The sequence below is a fragment of the Trachemys scripta genome, chromosome 8 (genome assembly GCF_013100865.1).
Source record: "Trachemys scripta elegans isolate TJP31775 chromosome 8, CAS_Tse_1.0, whole genome shotgun sequence".
NCBI lineage: Eukaryota > Metazoa > Chordata > Testudines > Emydidae > Trachemys > Trachemys scripta.
This window is the reverse complement of record NC_048305.1, coordinates 80,197,454-80,220,774: the sequence shown is the minus strand read 5'-3', so window position 1 is coordinate 80,220,774 and position 23,321 is coordinate 80,197,454. Positions and strand designations below refer to the sequence as shown.

Here is a 23,321-nt window from a genome sequence, read left to right as displayed (position 1 = left end):
AATACATAAAATGTCCATGGCAACACTTTTTTTTAAAATTTACAGCAGTACTGTACCTGTTTCAATGGCAATGTCTATGTTCAGCGTATCATTGGAAGGAAGCATTGTGCCTTTCTTGTACTGTTGTTTACAGATCTGTAAGCCTGACACATCGTCTTCATCTTGTTCATAACCAAGTGTGCCCAGGGATATATTCTTTAATTGGCAGTACTAATTTAAAAATAAAAAACACACTTTTTCAGTTATCTTAATTATCCTCACATCAGCCTATTCACAAAAAATTACTGATGCCCATAAATATGTTTTCTTTGCCCACACTCATTCAAATTTGTTTTTTTTCCCCATTAACAAATTTAATGGTCCACAGTATCAGCTTTTCATACACTCTTTGTATTTGCATAACAAGTTTGATTCAAGGATCTCAAAATTAGTCAAGCCTCAACAAGACAGGTGAATATAATTATACTCTACAAGGACATTGTGATGGATTCGGTCACAGAGACCTCTTTGGGACTGCCACCTGATGTGCTGAAACTACCTCGGAGCCCGTTTTCCCTGCCAGCTTGGGATATCAGAACCCTGTCATGCTGAGCTAGACACACCAGTCTGCTGCAAACGAAGACCCAGGTCTGAACCATGTCCCCCAGAGCTGCAGACTTAACTAAAAAATGGCTTAAGACGTGCTCCTGTCTCCAGCACCCAAATACCCAGTTCCCAATAGGATCCAAACCCCAAATAAATCTGTTTTACTCTGTATAAAGCTTATACAGGTTAAACTCAAATTATCCGCCCTCTATAACACTGATAGAAAGATATGCACAGCTGTTTACTCTCCCAGGTGTTAATTACTTATTCTGGGTTAATTAACAAGCAAAAGTGATTTTATTAAATATAAAAAGTAGTATTTAAGTGGTTCCGAGTAATGACAGACAGAACAAAGTAAGTTACCAAGCAAAATAAAACAAAAACATGCAAGTCTAAGCCTAATACGTTAAGAAACTGAATACAGATAAATCTCACCCTCAGAGATGTTCCAATAAGCTTCTTTCATAGACTAGACTCCTTTCTAGTCTGGGCCCAATCCTTTCCCCTGGTACAGTCCTTATTCCAGCTCAGGTGGTAGCTAGGGGATTTCTCATGACTGCAGCCCTTTTGTTCTGTTCCACCCCCTTATATAGCTTTGGCACAAGGCCAGAATCTTGTGTCTCTCTGGGTCCCCACCCCTCCTTCTAAATGGAAAAGCACCAGGTTTAAAATGGATTCCAGTACCAGGTGACATGGTCACATGTCCTGGGAGACCCCAAGCCTTCATTCTTCCTGGCCTGACTCACAGGAAGGCTTGCAAGTAAATAGAGCCATTTACAACCAATTGTCCTAGTTGATGGGAGCCATCAAGATTCCAAACCACCATTAACGGCCCACACTTTGCATAATCACAATAGGACCTCAGAGTTATATTTCATATTTCTAGTTTCAGATACAAGAATGATACATGCATACAAATAGAATGAACACACTCAGCAGATTATAACCTTTGTAATGATACCGTACAAGAGACCTTTTGCATGAAGCATATTTTAGTTACATTATACTCACACTCATTAGCATATTTTCATAAAATCATATGGAGTGCAACATCACAGACATGTCAAAGGTCACACAGGTAATCAGTCACAGGGCCTGGAACATATTCCAGGAGCCCAGGCTCGCAGTTCCCTGTGCTCCAGCTACTTAAAACAACACTCTCCCCAGGTGCATATTATGTGCCTGCCTTAAAGGGGAGTTCAGAGAAGAGCTTCAAGATACTTTGATGAAAAGATGCAACTACAGAAAAAGGGGAATTTAAAAGATTATAAACATAAATTTAAAAGAAAGTTAGTACAACCCCCTCACCATCCCATACTTTTAAGAACTTTCATAGGATGACCAGAAAAAAAAAAAAAAGCAGGATATTAAACAGAATTTGTAAAGCCTTTACATTTTTATTTTTAAAGGATTTTAAGTCCTGAAAAAAATAGAAATTTTAGCAAGTTTTAAGATTTCCCCCCACCCCCACAAGATCTAGGGCAAACAGCTTTACTGCCCATTCGCTGGACAAGGTGGAGATGAGTTGCTGCTTTGACTGCAATGTAACAAAACCACATATATACTAGACAATATGCATCCATGGAGCACACACAGAGCTTGGGAAGATTCTTGCCACAAAGAAACCAAGTGCAGGGGAGCTGATCTCATCAGGCACTCAGAGATGGAACTGAAAAATTGTACATTAAAAGGGAAAACAGCTTTTGACTTGTATTCAGCCACTGGTGAGTTCCAATATAATTTTTTAAAACTAAAAATCTCTCTTTTAGAATTTAAGATTCGTTTACTAGGCTACAATAAAAGACAAGCTCTCCCTAATAAACTCTTAGGCCACAACAGAGCAGGATTGAAAATCCCACTCAAATTTTGTTCTGACTTACCTCCCATACACCCCAAGAGGATTGCATAGGAAGTAAGTTCAGGCAGAATTTAGTCCTTTTAAAGTATCCTTCATTGCAATATCAAGGTCCTTAGTTTTCATGTTCACCTTAATTTTCAATACTAACACAGCAAAGAGATCTATACTGGTAGAGGAGATGAAATACAGAGAAGTACAGCCTAAAGGACCATGGGACTGGGAGTCAGAAGATCTAGGTTCTATTTCTGGCTGTACCACTGGCTTGCTGAGTAACCTTGCACAAGTCACTTCACCTCTCTGTGACTCAGTTTCCCCCATCTGTAAAATGGGGGTAACGATACTGAGCTCCTTTGAGACCTACTGATAAAGAGCTAAGTATTGTTGTTGTTGCTGGGTTCAACAATAAAGGAGTCTGGAGTCATGCTTTCTAGGCTGGTAAGGGAGCTAGAACATTGCTGAGATGAGTAACTGGGGACACAGCACTTCATAGAATTCTTTAATATCCATACAACTGACTATTGAACACCTATGAAAGCAGCTGTTTGCCAACTCAATTTAAATGTCAATAGTCATTGCTCAAGAGACTCCCAACGGGCAAGAAGTCCCTTAAATGGTAGAGGAAACCCAAGCCCCCATATAACACTGACTCATGTCCATCATGGGTGGCAAAACACAAAGAGTTCCTGAGCCCCTGGCCAATAAGCCAATGCAATAGCCAACATCCTTTGAAAAGTCTTCCTTCCTGTAAACACGCAATGGTCAAACCAAAGCTAAAATAAAATGAACAACCCCGCCCCATCTAATAATTTTCATCACTATCTAACCTCCCCTTCCTGAACAAGATAATTGAGAAGTTAAATAACCAACTGAGGCCCTGTCTACACTAGCAAGTTTCTGCACAGTAAAGCAGCTTTCTGCATTGTAACTCCCAAGTGTACACACCGCTGAGTCACTTAGGGCGCAGAAACCACGCAGTTGCAGCGCTGTAAAAAAAAAAAAAAAAACCCACCCCGACAAGAGGTGTACAGCTTTCTGCACCAGGAGTACAGCACCGCGGTGCCAGTGCAGACACCGTGGTCGATTACAGCACTGCGATTGGCCTCCGCGAGGTGTCCCACAATGCCTGTTCTTGCCTCTCTGGTCATCGGTTTGAACTCTACTGCCCTGCCCTCAGGTGACCAACCATCATTCCCACCCCATAAATTCCTTTGGAATTTTGAAAGTCCCCTTCCTGTTTGCTTGGTGATGCATGCAGTGGTCTCAGGGCATCGTTCCAGGTGGCCATGCCTGCTCCATGCACAAGGTGATACCCTGTTTGGAACAATGCCGAGCTGCTGGACCTCATCAGCATTTGGGGAGAGGAAGCTGTCCAGTCCCAGCTACGCTCCAGCAATAGGAATTATGATACCTATGGACAGATTTCACGATGCATGACAGAAAGGGGCCATGACTGGGACACATTGCAATGCAGGGTCAAAGAGAAGGAGCTGTGGAACGCCTACCACAAGTTGCAGGAGGCAAAACGCCGCTTTGGTACTGCGCCCATGAGCTGCTGGTTCTACAAAGAGCTGGACGCGATACTCGGTGGCGACCCCACCTCCACTGCGAAGGACACTGTGATACTTCAGTGGCTCGCATGCCAGTTGAGAGTGGACCGAACCAAGAGGAGGAAGTCTTGGATGAGGATGTGGAGGGGGAGATGGACCCAGAGGCAGAGGATGCCTCTGAGGTCAGAGATGCATGCAGCCAGGAGCTCTTTTCTACCCCAGAGGAGGCTAGCCAGTCACAGCTGTCGGATGTTGGCAAAGCGCAAACAGAAAGAGGCGGCACCGGGTACATGGATCTGATTTGGGGAATCACTGAGGCGAGTTGTTGGGGGCAGGAGGGTTGCAGAAAGCAGGCTTGGGTCTGTATGTTGTGCATACCACCACATGCCTAGTCTGAGCGGCGGAACAGGCTGTTCACTGACTCCCTCGCTTCATGGGAATCTGCCTCAGAGATCTCCAGAAAACTCTCAGAGATACTGGGCAATCCGCTGCTGCAGGTTCTTTGGCAGAGCTGCTTTGTTTCTTGCCCCATTAACGGTAACTTTCTCCCGCCATTGTGCCGTCACAGGGGGAGGACGGAGAAGAACCATTGCTGCACACAGGCGAGCCACATAAGGGCGGAAGCCGCAGTCTTGGAGAAGACCCTCCCTTGATTCTCTGTTCACCCTCAGCAGCGAGATATCTTCCATAATGATCAAAATCTGTGGAAAATGTGGGGACAGGAACGATTATCAGGCCCCCCTACAGTGCTGGCTCTCCCCAAGAGCCATGTGTCCAGTGTACAGTATGGTCCTGGAACACTGATTTCCCCTGCCCCTGCAGTTACTCACCATTCTGGGGGTCTTGTGGCTCATGTGCGCTTGCCTGGGGTCAGCCAGTTGACCCCAGGCAAGTGACAGATACGTGAATACTGGCTGTGTTTTAAATCACTGTTCTGTATGTTGCAAACAATATTGCTTCTGTAAAATGTTGCCTTTAAACTTCACCGAGATGCCCGTGGGAGCACAGCCTCCCTCTTTGTTATTGCCAGCTGAATGGCTACGCAGAATTAGAAAGCATCCACGAAGAACTAAGGAGGACTTTCTGTGTGATGTTATGATGCACTCCGTAGCTGAAAAACAAGAATTGAAGGAGTGGCGGGACAGCGAGAAGAAGGACTGAAAGGAGAATGCAGCGTACCAGAATGAAGCCACGGAGCAGCTCTGAAATGTTATGGAGCGCCAAGCAGACACGCTCCAGGCAATATTAGCACTGCAAACCAAGCAGTTCCACGCCCGCCCTCCCCTGCAGCCGCTGTTGCAAAGCTCTTTCCCATGCTCCCCCAGACACCACCAACACACTTATCAACCTCCTGGCTCTAGTCTGTACCCACAGCATTCCACTCCTCCCCTGTCACGGTCCAGCACTTCAGACTCACAGTACCCACTGCACTCAACACTCATCCCTCTGCAGTTTGGCCCTGCTGAAGTACAGTACCCACTGCATTGTACTCCGAAGAAGGCAGCTTGATATGATCCCTGGGCATACACAAATCTTTAGCTGTCCCAGGACCCCTCCTCCTTCTGAGACCTTCCCTTCTCCCCATCCACATCAGTGCTGATGCTTTTTTTTTTTTTTTTTTTTTTTTGAACTCTCTCCTCCAGTTGTTGTTTTTTAATAAAAAAGAGTTGTGTTAGTTTGAAAGCAATCTTTATTCTATTAATTGAAAGCAAACAGAGTCCTGCAAAGCAACAGACAATTATGTTAAACCTCCATATTGCATCCTCTGCCCGAATCACAATCATATCCTAGCATTACAAGCGCTGCACTCCCAAGCATAGCAACAAATATTAGTGGCCTTCAACTTCAAATTGCTGCCTCAAGGTATCCCTGATCCTTATGCCCAGCACCACTCTAATAGCCCTGGTCTCTGGCTGTTCAAACTCAACCTCCAGGCACTGAGTCTCAGCAGTCCAGCCCTGAGTGAAGCTTTCACCCTTTCCTTCACAAATATTACAGCGTACAGCGCGTGGCTATAAGCAATGGAATATTGTCATCAGCCAGGTCCAGCTTCCCATAGAGGCAGCACCAGTAGGCCTTTAAACGGCCAAAAGCACACTCAACAGTCATTCTGCACTTGCTTAGCCTGTTGTTGAACTGCTCCTTGCTGCTGTCAAGTTGCCCCGTGTATGGCTTCATAAGCCATGGCATTAAGGGGTTGGCAGAGTCTCCCAGGATCACAATGGGCATTTTGACTTCCCCTATGATCTTCTGGTCTGGGAAGAAAGTCCCCGTTTGCAGCTTCCTGAACAGGCCAGTGTTCCGAAAGATGCATGTGTCATGCACCTTTCCGGATCAGCCTGCGTTAATGTCCGTGAAACGCCCACGATGATCCACAAGCACCTGGAGAACCATTGAGAAATACCCCTTCCAATTAATGTACTCGGTAGCTAGGGGGTCTGGCGCCAGAACTGGAATATGTGTGCCATCTATCACCCATCTGTAGTTAGGGAAGCCCATTTGTGCAAAGCCATCCACAATGTCATGCACATTGCCCAGAGTCACGGTCTTTCAGAGCAGGATGCAATTAATGGCCCTGCACACTTCCATCAACAGGAATCCAATGGTAGACTTTCCCACTCTGAACTGGTTAGAGACCAATCGGTAGCAGTCTGGAGTAGCCAGCTTCCAGACTGCAATAGCCACATGCTCCTTCTCCAGCAGGGCAGCTCTCATTCTTGTGTCCTTACGCCACAGGGCTGGGGCTAGCTCATCATACAGTCCCATGAACGTGGCTTTCCTCATCCGAAAGTTCTGCAGCCACTGCTTGTCATCCCAGACTTGCAGGACTATGTGATCCCACCACTCTGCTTGTTTCCCTAGCCCAAAAGCGGCGTTCCACTGTGGTCAGCACCTCCGTGAATGTCAATCAATCAATCTCGGGTCATAGCTAGTACGCGTGGTGAGATCAATATCACACTCCTCTTGCCTTTGTAGTTTAAGGAATAACTCCACTGCCACTTGTGACATGTTGGTCAGAGCAAGCAGCATACTAGTCAACAGTTCAGGATCCATTCCTGCAGACCGAAGAGGCAGAGCGCGCAGCATACGAACTGTTGAAAGATGGCACCAAATGCAGACAGAAGCACGGGGATTGCTGGGATGCGAAGCAATGCATCACGGGGCATTGGGACAGGATGCCCCGCGACCTCCTCTGTCTTCCCACAACTCTTAGCGGCAGAAGAGGAAGAGATGCTCTGTAGGGATAGCTGCCCAGAGTGCACCACTCCGAATACCGCTGCAAGTGCCGCAAGTGTGAACACGCTATTGCACAGGCACCTGATAGTGTGAACACACAACAGTGGTTTCCCTTCAGCAGTCTCTGAGCAGCGCTGTAACTCTGCCAGTGTAGACATACCCTTAGATTTCAGCTTACTTTTGACAACACCCCAGACACATCCCAACCTGGTGTTAGAACAATTAGTATCACAGAGAGTCCAAGTCTCCTACTTGCCATGGACAACATTCCACACAGGTTATCATGGAACACTGCTGACACACTTGGAAGGTCTAATAAGTGTCAGCTGCACCATAAATCAGTCCTCAAAATGGTTGTTATGGACAACTGCATATTTACATGCAGGACTCTCCTTTAAATGTGCTCCACAAGGCTCTTTCCATCCTGCTATCCAATATCCACTAAAGCCACCAGAAGAGATCATGGACTCAACCCCAGTAACGTGCCAACACTACGCAGCTCCACATCTTCTTTATGTCAAATGCAGACAATACCATTTGCCAGCAGTCTCAGTACCCATGTGAGAACAATGCCTGGATTAAAAGAAGATGAAGGAAGGTAAGTCTAGGTAACAAAACCAAGTTAGTGGAAGAGAAAAATACGAGAAATTAATCAACACCATTACATCTCCATCTATCTAAGGAATCAGTCCTCCAGTTGTCAAGATGGTATGCAAATTAGGGGCCCTCTGAACACCTCACTGTATCTGGATACCATCTCTAGTAGTGGTTTCCCCGCACCCACACACACTATCGTACGGTTAGCTATCCTCCTTATGGATGAATCACCCAGCCATGGCGATCCATGAATTCATCACCTACAGACTGGATCACTAGAACAGGAAGTTAAAGCAAGGTCCCTAAAAAAAAAAAAAAAAAAAAAGTCCAGCATGTTGAGAATGAGCAGTCTGCAGCACTCTGTGTTGCTTTGAAGGCAAACATATCATCTTGGTGCTTCATGAAACTACACTTGTTACATTTGATAATAAAACATCTTTTTGACATAATTTCCTCATAATAAAAATACCCATATTAGACAGAAAATGTAAGAAAATCAGCAGAGAGGGTATGTTCTGTGTAATACATATTCTCAGAAATGTGGAGAGAACCAATGATCTAGTAGTTAATTTAGTTGCAAAAAACATTCAGATATCATGGGGACTGTCCATTACACATTTAGTCCTCCACAATTATGCAAGACTTAATTATTACTTTTCAGCTATAGGAAGGCTGCATGCTGTTGCCTTGAAATTACCGGATACACATGGCCAAGGTTTTCAAGAAGAAGCTAGTGATTTTGGGTGCCCAAATTGAGACACCTACAAGGGGCCTGATTTTCAGGAATTGCAGAACACAACCTCTCGGAAGAAAAAATAAATAAATAGCCAAGCCAAGCTCTTTCAAAGTCTCAGTTTGGGCACCCACAATCACTGGCCTCTCTTTTGATAATCTCAGCCATATATATGTGCCAAACAACAAGTTGAAGTCACTCAACCAAAGGGGTTAAAGTCTGAAAACCTGCAAAGCCCTAACAAACCTAAGCTACAGTGACTCCTCTATAAATGTCTACATTTATAGAATATAGACGTCATACAAAGAGACCTTTATATCTGATGCCTGTATCGCATACTTGACTCCTGCTCGATGAAATAAATCTATCCTTTCACTAGTCTTCTAGCTGGGGCTTCAAATCAGCCTTAGTGCCTACAAAAGAAGGAAGAAAGTAGTAAACCAAGAAGGAGAGATAAAAAGCAAAGAAATAACAGATTAAAAGTAAAACAGCAGCACAACTGAAGAAAATTCTGAAGGAGAACCGAGAAGAGACATGTACAAATCAGTCACCATTTTACACAACACAGGCCAGATCCCCTGCCTATCTGAGCAGAAAACAGTGGATTTGCTCTGCTGAGGATTTCCCATTGTTTATGGGCATTGCCAGGAGGCAAAGAGCCCTGAGGTGGGGGGCTGGCCAAAGGAGAAAGAGTATGGCCTTTGCATTCCACCAATTCCTGACTGCTATAGTGGGTGCATGGGGACCATTACCAGTCTGCAAAATGCTGAGCGGCCCTAAAGCTGCTCTAAATTGAGCTTCAATTGGACAAGTGCCCATAGGTCTTCGAACTGGGCAGGCTCAAGTAAGAGTGACTTAAAGCCCCACACTTCTGAACTTTACTGGACCACAGAAGAGACCTGGCCCTCATGTGATTTTTTTTTTTTAAACAAGAAAGGACTTCCATTTTTTTATTTTCTACCTTTTGTTTTCCCATCATTTTCTATTTTATGTGCATGTTAACAAAAAGTGCTGGAATTTTATCCTTTATTTTAAAATTTTTAAACAATTATTTAAGTTGTTTATCATATCATCCAAATTCCTTTTAAAATACCAAACTAAACTTAAGGCTCTGTCCTGATATTCCTGGAAGTACTACATTCCCATGTTGAGACTTCTGGCAATGATGCTACAAAGCTGTGATTCACTATAGCTGTAAGCATGAATTTTTGGAATGTATCTATATTCAGTTCCATTTCTACTTAAAGTAAAACCCAAATCATCTGCCACAGCAAGTTTGGAAATTAATAATCTAATATGAACAACTTCAGTGTTTGTGTTGTGACTAAGTCAAAAAATGAAGATTAAGCATATACATGAAAATAAACACTGAGTGAAACTTAACTTTGACTGTTTATTTTAATCAGGTGACCAGTTAGGATATTTGCAATCTGTATGAAATTAACCAGAACAGAAAATGGAAACTGAGCAACATCTTATTGGCTGTGACTTTTAAGCAATACTCATGCTGTTTATTATACACAGAAACACACAAAACACTTACCTGATTAATAGCAAAAAAAATGCTGTCATAAACATCCTGCTGTGTGTATACACTGCAACTATAATCATCTTCATCAACCCCGGAGTAGCCTTTCAGAAACAGATGCTTAAAGGCAATAGTGTTCTCCTCTTTGAAGGAAACCACCAACTGGTTACTCAAACCAAAAAGAATAAGCTAAAAAAAAAAAAAAAAAAAAAAAAAAAAAAAATTTCAAAATTTAAGTTAGAATAGAATTCCATCATTAACATACTAATGATAGTAACACAGCAATTAACATCTTCAAGTTGTAATTAGCACAAATTGGAAAGTAAGAAGTTTCTGTATTGTGTCAATACCAGACTCCTTAAAAAAAAAAAAAAAAAAAAAAAAAAAATCAAAAGAAATAGCATTTTTCAGTTCACCTCACACAAGTACCGTAGTGCAATGTCTTTATCATGAAAGTTTAACTTACAAATGTCGATGTTAAAAAAAAAAATTAATTCAAAAATAAAACAATGTAAAATTTTAGAGCCTGCAAGTCCACTCATTCCTACTTCTTGTTCTGCCAATCGCTCAGACAAATAAGTTTATTTACATGTGCAGGAGATAACGCTGCCCACTTCTTGTTTACAATGTCACCTGAAAATGAGAACAGGCATTTTCGTGGCACTGTTGTAGCGGGCGTTGCAAGATATTTATGTGCCGAATACGGTAAAGATTCCTATGTCCCTTCATGCTTCAACCACCATTCCAGAGGACGTGTCCATGCTGATGACGGGTTCTGCTCGATAACAATCCAAAGCAGTGCAGACTGACGCATGTTCATTTTCATTATCCGAGTCAGATGCCACCAGCAGAAGGTTGATTTTCTTTTTTGGTGGTTCGGGTTCTGTAGTTTCCACATCGGAGTGTTGCTCTTTTAAAACTTCTGAAAGCATACTCCACACCTTGTCCCTCTCAGATTTTGGACGGCACTTCAGATTTTAAACCTTGGGTCAAGTGCTGTAGCTATCTTTAGAAATCTCACACTGGTACCGGCTTTGTGTTTTGTGAAATCTGAGTGAAAGTGTTCTTAAAATGAACATGTGCTGGGTCATCATCCAAGACTACTATAACATGAAATATATGGCAGAATGCAGGTAAAACAGAGCAAGGGACATACAATTCTCCCCCAACAAGTTCAGTCACAAATTTAATTAACGCATTAATTTTTAACAAGCATCATCAGCATGGAAGCATGTCCACTGGAATGGTGGCTGACACATGAAGGAGCATACAAATGTTTAGTGTATCTGACACATAAATACCTTGCAATGCTGGCTACAAAAGTGTCATGCAAAATGCCTGTTCTCACTTTCTGTTGACATTGTAAATAAGAAGAGGGTGGAATTATCTCCTGTAAATGTAAACAGACTTGTTTGCCTTATGGATTGGCAGAACAAGAAGTAGGACTGAGTGGACTTGTAGGCTCTGAAGTTTTACATTGTTTTGTTTTTGAGTGCAGTTGTGTAACAAAACAAGACAAAAAACCCTACATTTGTAAGTTGCACTTTCATGACAAAGAAATTGCACTACAGTACTTGTATGAGGTGAACTGAAAAAAATACTATTTCTATCATTTTTACAGTGCAATAATAATTTGTAATAAAAAAATTATATACACTTTGATTTCAATTACAACACAAAATACTGCTAATGAGTTAACTGCGATTAATTGACAGCCCTGATTACAATATAAGATAACAAAAGAATAGTAAAGGGTCTCTTTTGCCAAAGCCTAGAAAACAAAATCCCACTTTGCATAAGCTGATGCAAGCTGAAAACAAGGGAAGGAAAAATACCGTTTACTTCACTCACATGCATGCCATGAAATACTGAAACTCCTACTACTTTATTTTGGAGCTTAGACACTTAATGCATAATCATTATCGAGTACAGCCCAGGAGATGCATTTTCACTTATTTTAACTACATACACAGTAATGTATTCATAGTGCAAGCGCTTGAAACTATTTGAATCGGAAAAGCTAAGAGTTTTCTGTGGAAAATGCAAAAGCAATTCATTCACCTCATGCCCTCCCTGAGTAGGAGATAAGTCATTCAAATCTAAGAAATCACTTTGAATTTGAAGAGCTTTGATGATTAAAAGTACAATTATAGTAAATCAAGTTGACAACAAATAACAATGTGGTTTCAAGTTTATCGCACAAACACTTCCTTATGAAATCTACTTAGTTTTTTCTAACTCACCCGGAGATCTGAATGTCAAGATGTGTTCTGTCACTTACATCATCAGTAATAAGGTTTCTGTAATTAGAATTTAGCTGACAGTTTTGTTGATGATGCAGGACACAAAATAGAATCCAGTCCACTAATCCATAGCAATGCAGAGCTTTTATAGATAACAGTATTTAAAAAATTGTTTTTGTCTGTAATGCAATAAGAATCTGAATACACATGGGGACAGAGCTATTGATGAAAAACTTGCTATTTTTACTGCGCCAGTTTCCTATCATCACACTAAGACCCCTTTTAAAAACAATTTTCATGAGAAAAATATAAGTGGTTTACTTCACATATATTTTGGCATGAAAGAAGAACAGTGTAAGGTAATTGGAATCTCACAGTGGAAGAGCAGAAAAAGGCGAGAGCACAGGAAAGAACCCAAAAATAAACTCTCTTACTTGTTAGTGGCAAATATGAAGTGTTTGGACCCAGCTGTTTCTGCATAATCTAACGTTTCACTGAAGAAAAAGAGTACTAGCCTGAAGACAGAACTGCATTAAGGAGTCTGTCTTCCTGAGCCTGTAGACATCTCTCATTTATCTGCTGCTAAGCACTGCACCAGAATGAAACAAAACTATTCAGAACCCCATGGGCACCATTGAAAGTGACAAAAATGAAGTTAATTGCATAAAGGTGCTGCTTGGAGAAGCTATAATTAGCAGCAGAGGCAGGGGCTGAAGTTGTTCATGGAGATTTATGTAGACTAGCAGAGATTCCCCATATCCCTTCCATAAGTCAAAGGCCAATACATAAATGGACCCTCTGAACAGAGATCCCAAGTGATAGGAATCCTAGCACTCTCCCCAAACCCCACAGCAAGGGTGTAAGGGACCCAGAGTTCCACCAGAGCATTGTCTCTTCCTCCCTAGTTTTCATCTCAGCCTCTGATTAAAAGGTTTAGTTCTTTGGCTAGGCCATGTATAATTTTTCAAGATCTACAAGAAACCAACTGAACGAGGGAGGAGAGGGAAAGTACAAAGAAATCCCCACTAAAAGGTAAGCAAGCCCCTATTCTTGTTCCCAGCATTAACAGTATATGAAATCTGAATTTACTGTCCGACAGGCTCTCTTTAAATAGAAAAATAAAATCTATTTTTTCCCCTCCAGTGAGTACTTTCTTGTCTCTCCTAGATGGTAACTAGTTAGCTCTGGGCTAAATGAGTGCACAAAGCAATGCTATTCACAGTGAACTATTTATGTAATGTGGCAGGATGACCAGAACAGGGGATTCCAGGTCATCGGTGCCTGGTTATAGCCACACAACCTTTAGAACAAGTGTTGAATTCTGGCCAAAAAGTTTGCAAGATTCTTCAGGGGATTTAGCAGGAGTTCTACTTAGATGCTCTTTGGATTGCAAAGCTGTTAACATAAGTTCTATGAATGAATTCATGGCAATTTCCAGCTAATATCAGTAAATTAGAGCCTTTCCCCCAAGTACTGTAAGGAAGAAAAGAAAAAGGAAAAAAAAAAAAAAGGCTGTCAGTCTTGATTTGGGGGGCATGTGGAATCCTTAGGGGGCCCTAACACCACTTTGCACTAAAATATACTGATACTTGGACAAAAGTCACTTCTGCAATCCAGCAGAGAAAGGACAAATTGCCTTCATCTTACCATATGGAAGGAGTCACTCCAATTAACCGGCTCAACATACTGAATCTCAGTGGTTTCTCAGTCAGACAGCTAGTGACAGGGACACTCTTGTAAGAATAAGCATAAAGTACACCAAAGTCACCCCTAGGGAGCTTGGCCTCATTCAAAACTCAAGCATGCTCACTAGGACCTGCCCATATGCCCGCTACAAGTGTGCAAGACCGCCCCCTTTAAGTAGCAATGTACTTCCCTTCAGTGATTCTGTTGCTTCCTCATCCCGGCTACCCAATCAGCTGCTGAACATGGACCAGAAGTGACAGCCACTTTAGGATGACCAGACAGCAAATGTGAAAAATCAGGACAAGGTTTGGGGGGGGTAATAGGAGCCTATATAAGAAAAAGACCCAAAAATCAGGACTGTCCCTATAAAAATCGGGACATCTGGTCACCCTACAGCCACTTCACTGCACCGCTAAAAGGTGCCAAAAAAAGCCCAGGTACCTGAATTGGCAGTGGACTCAGAAAGCAAATCAGCACTGCATCTCTTTCGCCCCAGGAGAGTCAGGCCTAACACAGAGACCAAGCAGAGGACAGACTAGGACAGCAAGCATGGCAATCCAGAAGTTTAATCACCAGCACAGGCACTAATGCTTGTAGGTTAGGATGGACTTTGAGTGGTGGTGAAGGGTATGGGATGGATTAGGATGGGCTTTAAAGCTGTGTGTTGCCTCATTCCACTCATGATTAAACCCCTGTGTATCAGAGCTAGAAGGTAGTGTAATAACTGGTGTCTCCCTGACCTGGACAATGGGAAAAGGCTTTGACTAACAGCTCAGTAGAATCAAGCAAGACAATATTACCTCTTAGCTTCTGATAATATTCTGAAAAAACCCTGGTGGAATTGGTATCATCATGGCTGTGCCCATACTAGTCTTCTCCACGCCACCTCACGCAAAGAAGTCCCGCCCACTGCTCTCAACAGCAGCAAAGCTCCACTAGCAATTGCGGGAGCACTAGTGTATACAGGACTTCAGTTACCAGTGTCATTTTAGTCTGTCTTGTCTAGACAGCATAGTTAGAATACCAATCATTGCCTGGAGCTCTGTCTACATTAGTGCTCCCTCCGCTGCTACTCCTGCACTGATGTTCGCAATGGTGGAGAATTTATTTTTTTAAGAAAGGCTGAGATCACCCTCTCTGGCTAGAAGGGGTCTGGAGGATATTAGCCAGAGGTAATATCTGAAGGTGTTGCTTGATTCTGGCAAGTCTGTTAATTTCAGACATTGACCACTGAAGCTCAGTGTATACACTAACTCCTCGCTTAACGTTGTAGTTATGTTCCTGAAAAATTCAACTTTAAGTGAAATGATGTTAAACGAATCCAATTTTCCCATAAGATTTAATGTATTTGCTGGGGGTTAGGTTCCAAGGACATTTTTTGGGGGCAGACAAAAGGCATTATATATTGTACAGTACCGTACTGTGGCTGGGAAGTGCCCCTGGCTTACCTCACACAGGCACAGCCCACTGCAGGCAAGGACGCTAGGAAGCACCTTCGCAGCAGCAGCTTCCCCGGAGAAGAACAGGCACCGGGAGATGCTCCGGGCCCACCTCTTCCCACCCCAGCTCCACTCCAGGCCCACATCTTTCCACCCCCACTCCACCTCCTCTCCAGAACACGTCACATCCCCGGTCCTTCCCCCCCACCCCAGAAAGTCCTAAGTGCCTTAGGACTTTCTGGGAGGGAGGGGCAGGAGCGGAGATGCAATGCTTCCCCACTCCTCCCCCTCCCTCCCAGCACTTCATGCTTAGGACTTTCTCGGAGGGAGGGAGGGAAGAGGGGGGAGTGGAGACATAGCGCTTCCCAGCTCCTCCCCTTCCCTTCCAGAAAGTCCCAAGAACGGGGAAAGGAAGCAATACTCCAAGACCATTGATTTGTTGCTCCACCTACATGTTTTTGTAAGAACATAAATATATATACATATTTTACCTGTGTGGTAACCATAACTATCTTTAGAATCTGCAAACCTAGTTTCCATGGGATTTGGCGTCTGGCTCTGTATTTTTCACATGGGTTCATGAAGTAAAACTTCAAATCCTTCTTTAGAGCATCCTCTTCTAGATCTGAATCTGGTTGAGCCATCATACGTCTGCCATAAATAATATGTTAATTAGAAACCCACAGAATGTCTTGGCAGACACTTTACATACATTACAGATTCATCTCACAGATCTGTTTGACTTAGAGGTCGGTACAAACTGGAATGAAGTTTTTAATAGTAAAATTGAAGAGACATTCTCCTATTACAGTGTAGTTACCAAACTTATTTCATCACACTATGCTATCCCAACTGAACATCTCAACACAGCATTTAAATGACTATTCTCCAAAATACCTCCGCCCAATAAAGTGATTTTATATTCATTATACAGGTTAGTAAATGGTTTTTTAAAAAAATCTATTCTTTAAATCTAAACATTTTGAAGCATTTAGTTTATATAAACCACAACCTTCCTTTAACCTTTAAACCCCTATAGAAAAGTACTCAGAGACCAAAGGTCTAGGCTTTGAAGCACACTGACAAAGCAGCGTGGGAAAACCTGCACTTTCACTTCCTGTGCATAAGTATATTTTTAGTTTAAGGGCCCATCAGTTGGGCACTTTTTACAAGCACTAAATTCACTGTAAAACCAAACATCTCCAAACACACCAAAACATCATGTTTTAAATATAAACAAACAAGATGTACACATTCTTTGGTGTCATATATAGTAGCACATTCAATTCACTTGTAGAAACTGATGTAGAGTGAAAAAGTGAGAAACTTTTCTTTCCCCTTCTCTTCTCACACTTCCTCACCTTTATTTCAAATGCAGCAAGTGCTGACTTCCTGTTTAAGTCTTAAAGATCTGAACTCAACTTGTAAATTTTTTCTAATTAAAGACTATTTCATTTTAAGTACAAAAAAGTAACATGTTCTCTTGCTCCCGTTAGACTTTCAGAAAAATATTTCCAATATCCAAAGTTATATATTAGGATAGCAATTTCCCAGTCTTGGTTGACACTTGAAAAATACATATTTAAAGTTTTCAAACATGCATTCATTCATATCTGATCTTCATTTGATCTGGTCTATATTCAATGTATAGTGTACTTACAGTACGTTATAGAATTCAGAACTGTATGTTGCATGAAGTATACCCTCACAAAACAACCAACCCTCTTCTCAAACAGCAAGAGTGTAGAAGTAATTTTCAAGTCTAGGAGGAGCAGTACAGTACCACTCCCAGGTAAGCAAGTCAAAACAGATTTTATCACTGAAGTCCAAAGGTTACATTTATTATAGAGGGACTGATTTTATGGTTCAATTAAAAAAAAAAAAAGGAGAGGTGAGGAGTTAAGTCCAGTAGAATTACAAAGATGCTAAGAGAGCTTCAGAAACATCGGGGGAGGGGGGGGCGAAATCAGAAAAACTAATTTTAAAGTTTCCCTAAGAAAAACAAGGCACCAAGCTGGGCTAGTTTTAACCATGTTAAGAAAGTGGTTAAAGGGATATCAACATGAAAACACACATTGCTGCCTGAAAAATGTATACCTAGTGTAGTTAACAGAAACATTTAAAGATTGCTTTTAGATATCATAATTAGCAAAACAAATTTGTTTTTTCAGTTTGCATCCTTTGGGCATTTGACAGCAATCTGTGTCTAGTAAGATACTGAAAAGAGCTTTATAAACATCAACAAGGTTTTTTTAAATGAATATTTCTTTAAAATCTCAGGACATACTATTTGGAGAGAGGTTCTTCTTTTTGTTTTGTTTTATGTTCACCTATCTAAAAAACATCAAGTTGATTAATAAACAATAATAATAGCACTTTCACTCTTTTGTAGCCCTTTCCATCCAATAATCCTTAGCCCTAATCGCCACAGATTTTTACTGATACCATCAGCTTCTCTTATTAATTGTCTGCATTTTCTAACTGCTGGTTTGTAAGGTTAAGGAAAATAACAAGGAAGTCTTTGAAACATATGAAATCTATGGAACATATGAAATCCTACCAATGGCACTGGTCCAATACTAGATAAAGATGGTAAAATTGTCTATCATGATAAAGAAAAGGCAGACCTATTCAATACACATTTCTATTCTGTATTTTGAAAGAAGCAGGATGAAGTATTAATATTTTACAGTGTTAGTAAAATACTTACTAAGGAGGATGTTACACAGCAGCTGTTATAATTGCATATTTTTAAATGTTCACGACTGGATAACTAGCACACAAGAGAATTATAAGAATAGGTCAAGGAGCTCTCTGAACCATTAATGTTAATTTTTTAATGAGTGTTGAAGGAGTAAGGAAATTCCAGAGAACTGGAAAAAACTAATCTCATACCAATATTTAAAAAGGGAACTGACAAAGGCAAAATATTGGAAAGACAGATGCAGAATGCAATTAATAAAGAATTACATAATTTTTTTTTTTTTTAAGATCACAAATTTGGTTAACAAAGGTAGCCATGTTGACATAACAGATTTCTGTAAAGCATTTGACTTAGTCCTGCATGATGATTGATTAAAAAAAATTAGCACTATGCAAAAATCAGGGAAGAGGGTGCTTCTAGTGGGGTTCCAGAGGGATCCTTATTTTTGGCCCAATATTATCCAATGTCTTTATCAATTATTTTGGAGACAACATTAAATCATTGCTGGTGAAGTCTGTATATGACACAAAACTTGATAGAGTAGTAAATAATGATGGGGACAGCTCAGATATATAGACTGGCCTCAATCGCTTGCTAAGGTGGTCTCATTTGAACATGCATTTTAATACAGCCAAAATCAAGGTCATATATCTAGATACAAAGAAATTTTGCCCAAAGTCTCACAGGTAATTCTGTGTCAGTCGGGAATAAAATGCATGTCTCCTCTTTTTTAGTCTTATGCTTCAACATGACTGTCCTCTTGTTATTAAGTACTGCCATGATAAGAAGTTCTGTGCTTAATGACTAACTAACATATACACCCTGCCCCCAGACGCCAATCTAGCACAAATGGATTTGTTTACATTACAAAATTTTATCACGTTCAAACACAATTATGAAGAATTTAGATAAGCTTACAGAATGCTAACCATAATCATAGTGATGACACCTAGCTCTTACACAGCACTTTTCATCAGTAGATCTCAAAGCGCTATACAGAGAAATTGACACACACAGAGGTGAAGTGTCCATGACTGACAGTTAGCATAGCCCAGAGTAAACCACGTTCAATGTCAGCTAATTGTAATTAAATGCAGCTAGTCACTATTTGCCCTGATCTATGAAGACCGCTCAGTCATAGTCATGTTGTATCAAATAATTCAACTTTTCTCAGTGCTGTTTGAACATAACATGTTACAGGGTAGACAAGGTCAGTGTGGACAGAGCTGTTGCAGCATCAACTGTGGCAGCCTGAGACCGCCTTTGGCAGGATTCAAGCCTGGTTTTCAGACACAATTGTAATAGGGTCTGTAATGGTGTTGCATGAACACAAGGAATGTTCTAACATTAAAAAAAAAAAAAAAAGTTAACTGGAAGTTTTAAAGACAGTGTAACAAATCCTAAGGAGGATGGGGCCTAAGCTTACTGCAATCTTAATTTCTGCAGTACAAACCAGAAGTGCTTCGAGATAGATTGTCACTCTTTAATGAGTTTGCTTGGATCCTCTCTCACAGTACATTTGACTATAAATAGTCAATAAACTGAACTACTATGAACATCCTCCTGAAAGAGGAATTACTGGATCCAAAGGTCTCCATGGTTGTGCATTAGCAACACAAACAGAGGTGGCCACCTATCTCATGACTGAAAATATTACACTGAAAGAGACAACTCTGTGCTCTGGCGTTAGAGAAAACAGTGGTTTCCGCCAACCCCCAGCACTGGCTCCTCTCCTCAGCCCCACACAAGAAGCTGCTTTGAGCTGAATCCTGCAGCAATACTGCCATGGGTGAGGGGAATGGGGATGAGCATGGATGGATGGATGCAGTATGTGGAAGGAAACAGGTCCAATGGGCAGAGCTGCTCTAGTAGAAACAATAAATTGTTTCAGGAAGGAAATGTAACACACACGGTTAAAAATACACTGGGTGAAAGCTTTTGTTGTTGTGGTTGCTGCCGCTGTTCAGATGCAATTCCTAGACCATTAAAAGCCCTTTGCATTGCCTCTGTCTCCTCCACTTCAGCAAATTTCAAATGCCTTGGGGTGCCCAGAGAAATGTAAGAGCATCTAACCAGGGGAACCTTGGCATCTGCACAGTGAGGGCTTGATTCTGATCTCTCTGTACATAGTTCTTATGCTGGTTCCAACTCCATGGACTTCAGTGGAACTACTCCTGCCTCCTATCAGCACAAGTGAGAGAAAAGTCAGGCCCAGAGTCCTTTCAAGTGTCAAGTAAAATATATCTACCACCACCCAAAAAAAATCCACTTTAAAAAAATAAATGTCCTTACCCCTATTACTAGCAATACTTTACATCCTAAAAGCTGCACAAGCTTTAAGGAGCATTTAAAAGTCTTGTTTCTCCTCCTTTTTGGCGGGGTGTCACTTACTAATTGCATCATGCTCAGCTGGGGACAGCAAAGCTTAGGACATTGCAAGGGACCCTCCTGCCCATGCACTGGAGAGCAGCGTTATGATAAATAACATCGGCTGCTCAGGTTTGCTCCCCAAGTCCCAGGCATTGGTGGGGGGCAGGCGGGATTTTAAAACCCAAACCTCTGAACTCTCACTGATGTAAAAGTCAAGTCACTCCGCTTGGGCAGCTTCAGTGGGAAGAGCGACAGGGAGGCTCCCCGAGGACCCCTCAGTGACAGCCAAGGGGGTGACGGGCCCCAGCCCCCTGAAGAACTGCCTGGCTCGCGCCTGATCCCCAGCCCACCCGTGGCCACCGAAGCGCCACGCTCCCAGGTAGCCCCCAGCCGCCCGCTCACCTGGTCACCAGCGTCCGGCCCCTGGCCACATACCCCACCGACAGGTCCATGGCGCACGCCGGCCGCGGGGCCCTGCCGTGGCCACTGCTGCCCGGAGCGGCGCGCTCGCAGCGGGGCGCCGGACCCATGCAGCTCCCGAGCAGGCGGGCGGGAAGCAGGCGAGCCGGGGCAGCCGAGCTAAGCCACCGCAGCCGGATCCGCGGTCACGTGGCGCCCCAAGCGAGTCCGGAACGGAGAGTAACGGGGCGGAGGCGCCTGGCGCCTGCAGCCCAAGGCATTGGCAGCGGCAGCGCTCGGGGCTTCCGAGGAGCCGGAGAATCCCCCGGACGCCCACCCCCCGCGGCAAGGAGCGCGCGCCTTGGTTTTAAAGCAGGAGCCTTGAGCTGGGGCTCGCAGCGCTCTGCAGGGCTGGGACGCGGTTTGCGGCTGCCGGAGTCCGTTGCTTCCCACGTGCTGCTTGCTTGCCCCTCAAACCTGCTGCCTGCGCCGCGAGCGGCAGCCTCGCCCAGCGCCCCGGCCTGGGTGTTTATTTCCGATCCCCAGACCCCCGCGCGGCACCTTGAACGGGCGCAAATCCGCGCCTGTTAGCAGCGCTAGGCACTGGCCTTCACTAGCACATCAGTCACTCAGAGCTACTAGGGCTCGGCTCCCCTGCAACAGGCAGGACCCAGAGTGTTCCAGTCCCGCTAGCCTGGGGCCGCCAACTTTCAGTCACAACATTTGCACGTGGCAAGCCGGGCCCAGCAGCCAAGCTAAGTGCGTGCCCTGGGAGAGCACAGGGAGTAACCACACCTCCAACCAACACTCCCGATTACACGGAGCGATTGGATTAGCAATTGGTAACTCAGGCTGCAGCTGGAGACTGGCTCTGTCCCGGGGGGTGGGGGGGTCACTAGCTGGCTAAGGTTATGTCTTCACTAGCAAATGTTGCAGCTGTACTGCTATAGCACCTCCCTAAGAGGCCGTAGCTACATTGAGGGAAGCTTTTTTCTGTTGACCTAGCATTGTCATGACCAGGGGTAGATGGTCTTAAATACCTCTCTCAGGGGTGTGGATTTTTCACCCTCCTGAGCAACATAGCTGGGTCTGCCTAGGGTTGCCAACTTCTCTGGATTGACCAGGAGTCTTCCGGAATTGGCATCGATCTCCCGATGACTATTGAAAGCGATCCGGGAGATTTTAATAAGTCTCTGAAAGTCCGGTTGGCGGCACAGCAGGGCTAAGGCAGGCTCCCTACTGCCATGGCTCCTGGAAGTGGCCGGCATATGCAGCTCCTAGGCGCAGGGGAGGCCAGGGGATCTCCGCACATTCCCCCTGCCACAAGCACCGACTCCGCAGCTCCAATTGGCCAGGAACCAGAGCAGCAGGGGTGGTGCCTGCAAACAGGGGTTAACCCACACACCTCCTAGGTGTGGTGTTCTATCCCATCTAGTGGCACCAAAACCAGTTAGAGCAAGGGAGGGCAAACTTACAGCCCATGGGCCAGATCCGGCCCATCAGGGCTTTCGATTTGGCCTGCGGGATTGCCAGCTCCGTGGCACAGCAGGACTAAGGCAGGCTCCCTGCCTACTCTGGCCCTGCACTGCCCCACACAGATCCCATTGGCCAGGAACAGGGAACCGCAGCCAATGGGAGCTTCCGGGAGGGTACCCAGGAGCCACTGCTGGACATGCTGGCCACTTCTGGGAGCAGTGCAGGGACAGGGACAGGGAGCCTACCTTCAGGCCCGGCTCCAGAGTTTTGGCTGCCCCAAGCAGCAAAAAAAAAAAAAAAAAAAAAAAAAAAAAAAAAAAAAAAAAAAAAAAGCCGCGATCTGTGGTGGCAGTTCGGCAGGAGGTCCTTTGCTCCGAGCGGGAGTGAGGGACTGTCTGCTGAATGGCCGCCTAATAGCTGGACCAGCCGCCCCTCTCCAGAGCGGCTGCCCCAAGCACCTGCTTGCCAGGCTGGTGCCTGGAGCCGGCCCTGCCTGCCTTAGCCCCACTGCGCACCGCTCCCACACTGGAGCGGCTCGAGGTAAGTGGCGCCAGGCCAGATCCGCGACCCCCTTCTGACAACAAAAAAAGATCCCAGGAGGAGGGACTGAACCTGAGCCTGCCCGAGCCCCGCCGCCCCAGGCCAGGGGGCCAAAGACAAACCCCAAGGGCTTCAGCTCTGGGGAAGGGGGACTAACCAGAGCCCTACTCCCCAGGGCTGAAGCCAAGGCCTGAGCTCTGCCACCCAGGGCTGAAGCCCTTGGGTTTTGTCCCCAGGCAGTGGGGCTGAGTCTTAAGCTTCAGCCCTGGCAACACCATTAAAATGGGGTTGTGACCCTCTTTGGGGTCTTGACCCAGTTTGAGAACTGCTGCTCTACAGCCTTAGTTAAGAGCCACATGGCTTTTAGTTCATGCAGTAG

At 43.9% G+C, this 23,321-nt stretch overlaps 1 protein-coding gene across 3 annotated transcripts in view; it reads right to left on the bottom strand.

The window, feature by feature from the left end:
* MCOLN2 (mucolipin 2) overlaps positions 1–21,652 on the bottom strand; it is a 41,171-nt gene extending 19,519 nt beyond the window's left edge. The window contains exons 1-4 of one of the 3 annotated variants that reach the window (XM_034779979.1): positions 20,930–21,652; positions 15,945–16,104; positions 10,101–10,274; positions 57–210 (exon numbers count right to left, since the gene is read on the bottom strand). In XM_034779979.1, coding sequence (XP_034635870.1) covers positions 57–210; positions 10,101–10,274; positions 15,945–16,104; positions 20,930–21,057 — 616 coding nt within the window. In that variant the 5' untranslated portion in view covers positions 21,058–21,652. Of the gene's footprint in view, positions 1–56; positions 211–10,100; positions 10,275–15,944; positions 16,105–17,113; positions 17,183–20,929 lie in introns of those variants that run through there. The other 2 variants (XM_034779978.1, XM_034779980.1) reach the window with 2 other exon arrangements.
* Between the last annotated feature and the right edge of the window lie 1,669 nt (positions 21,653–23,321).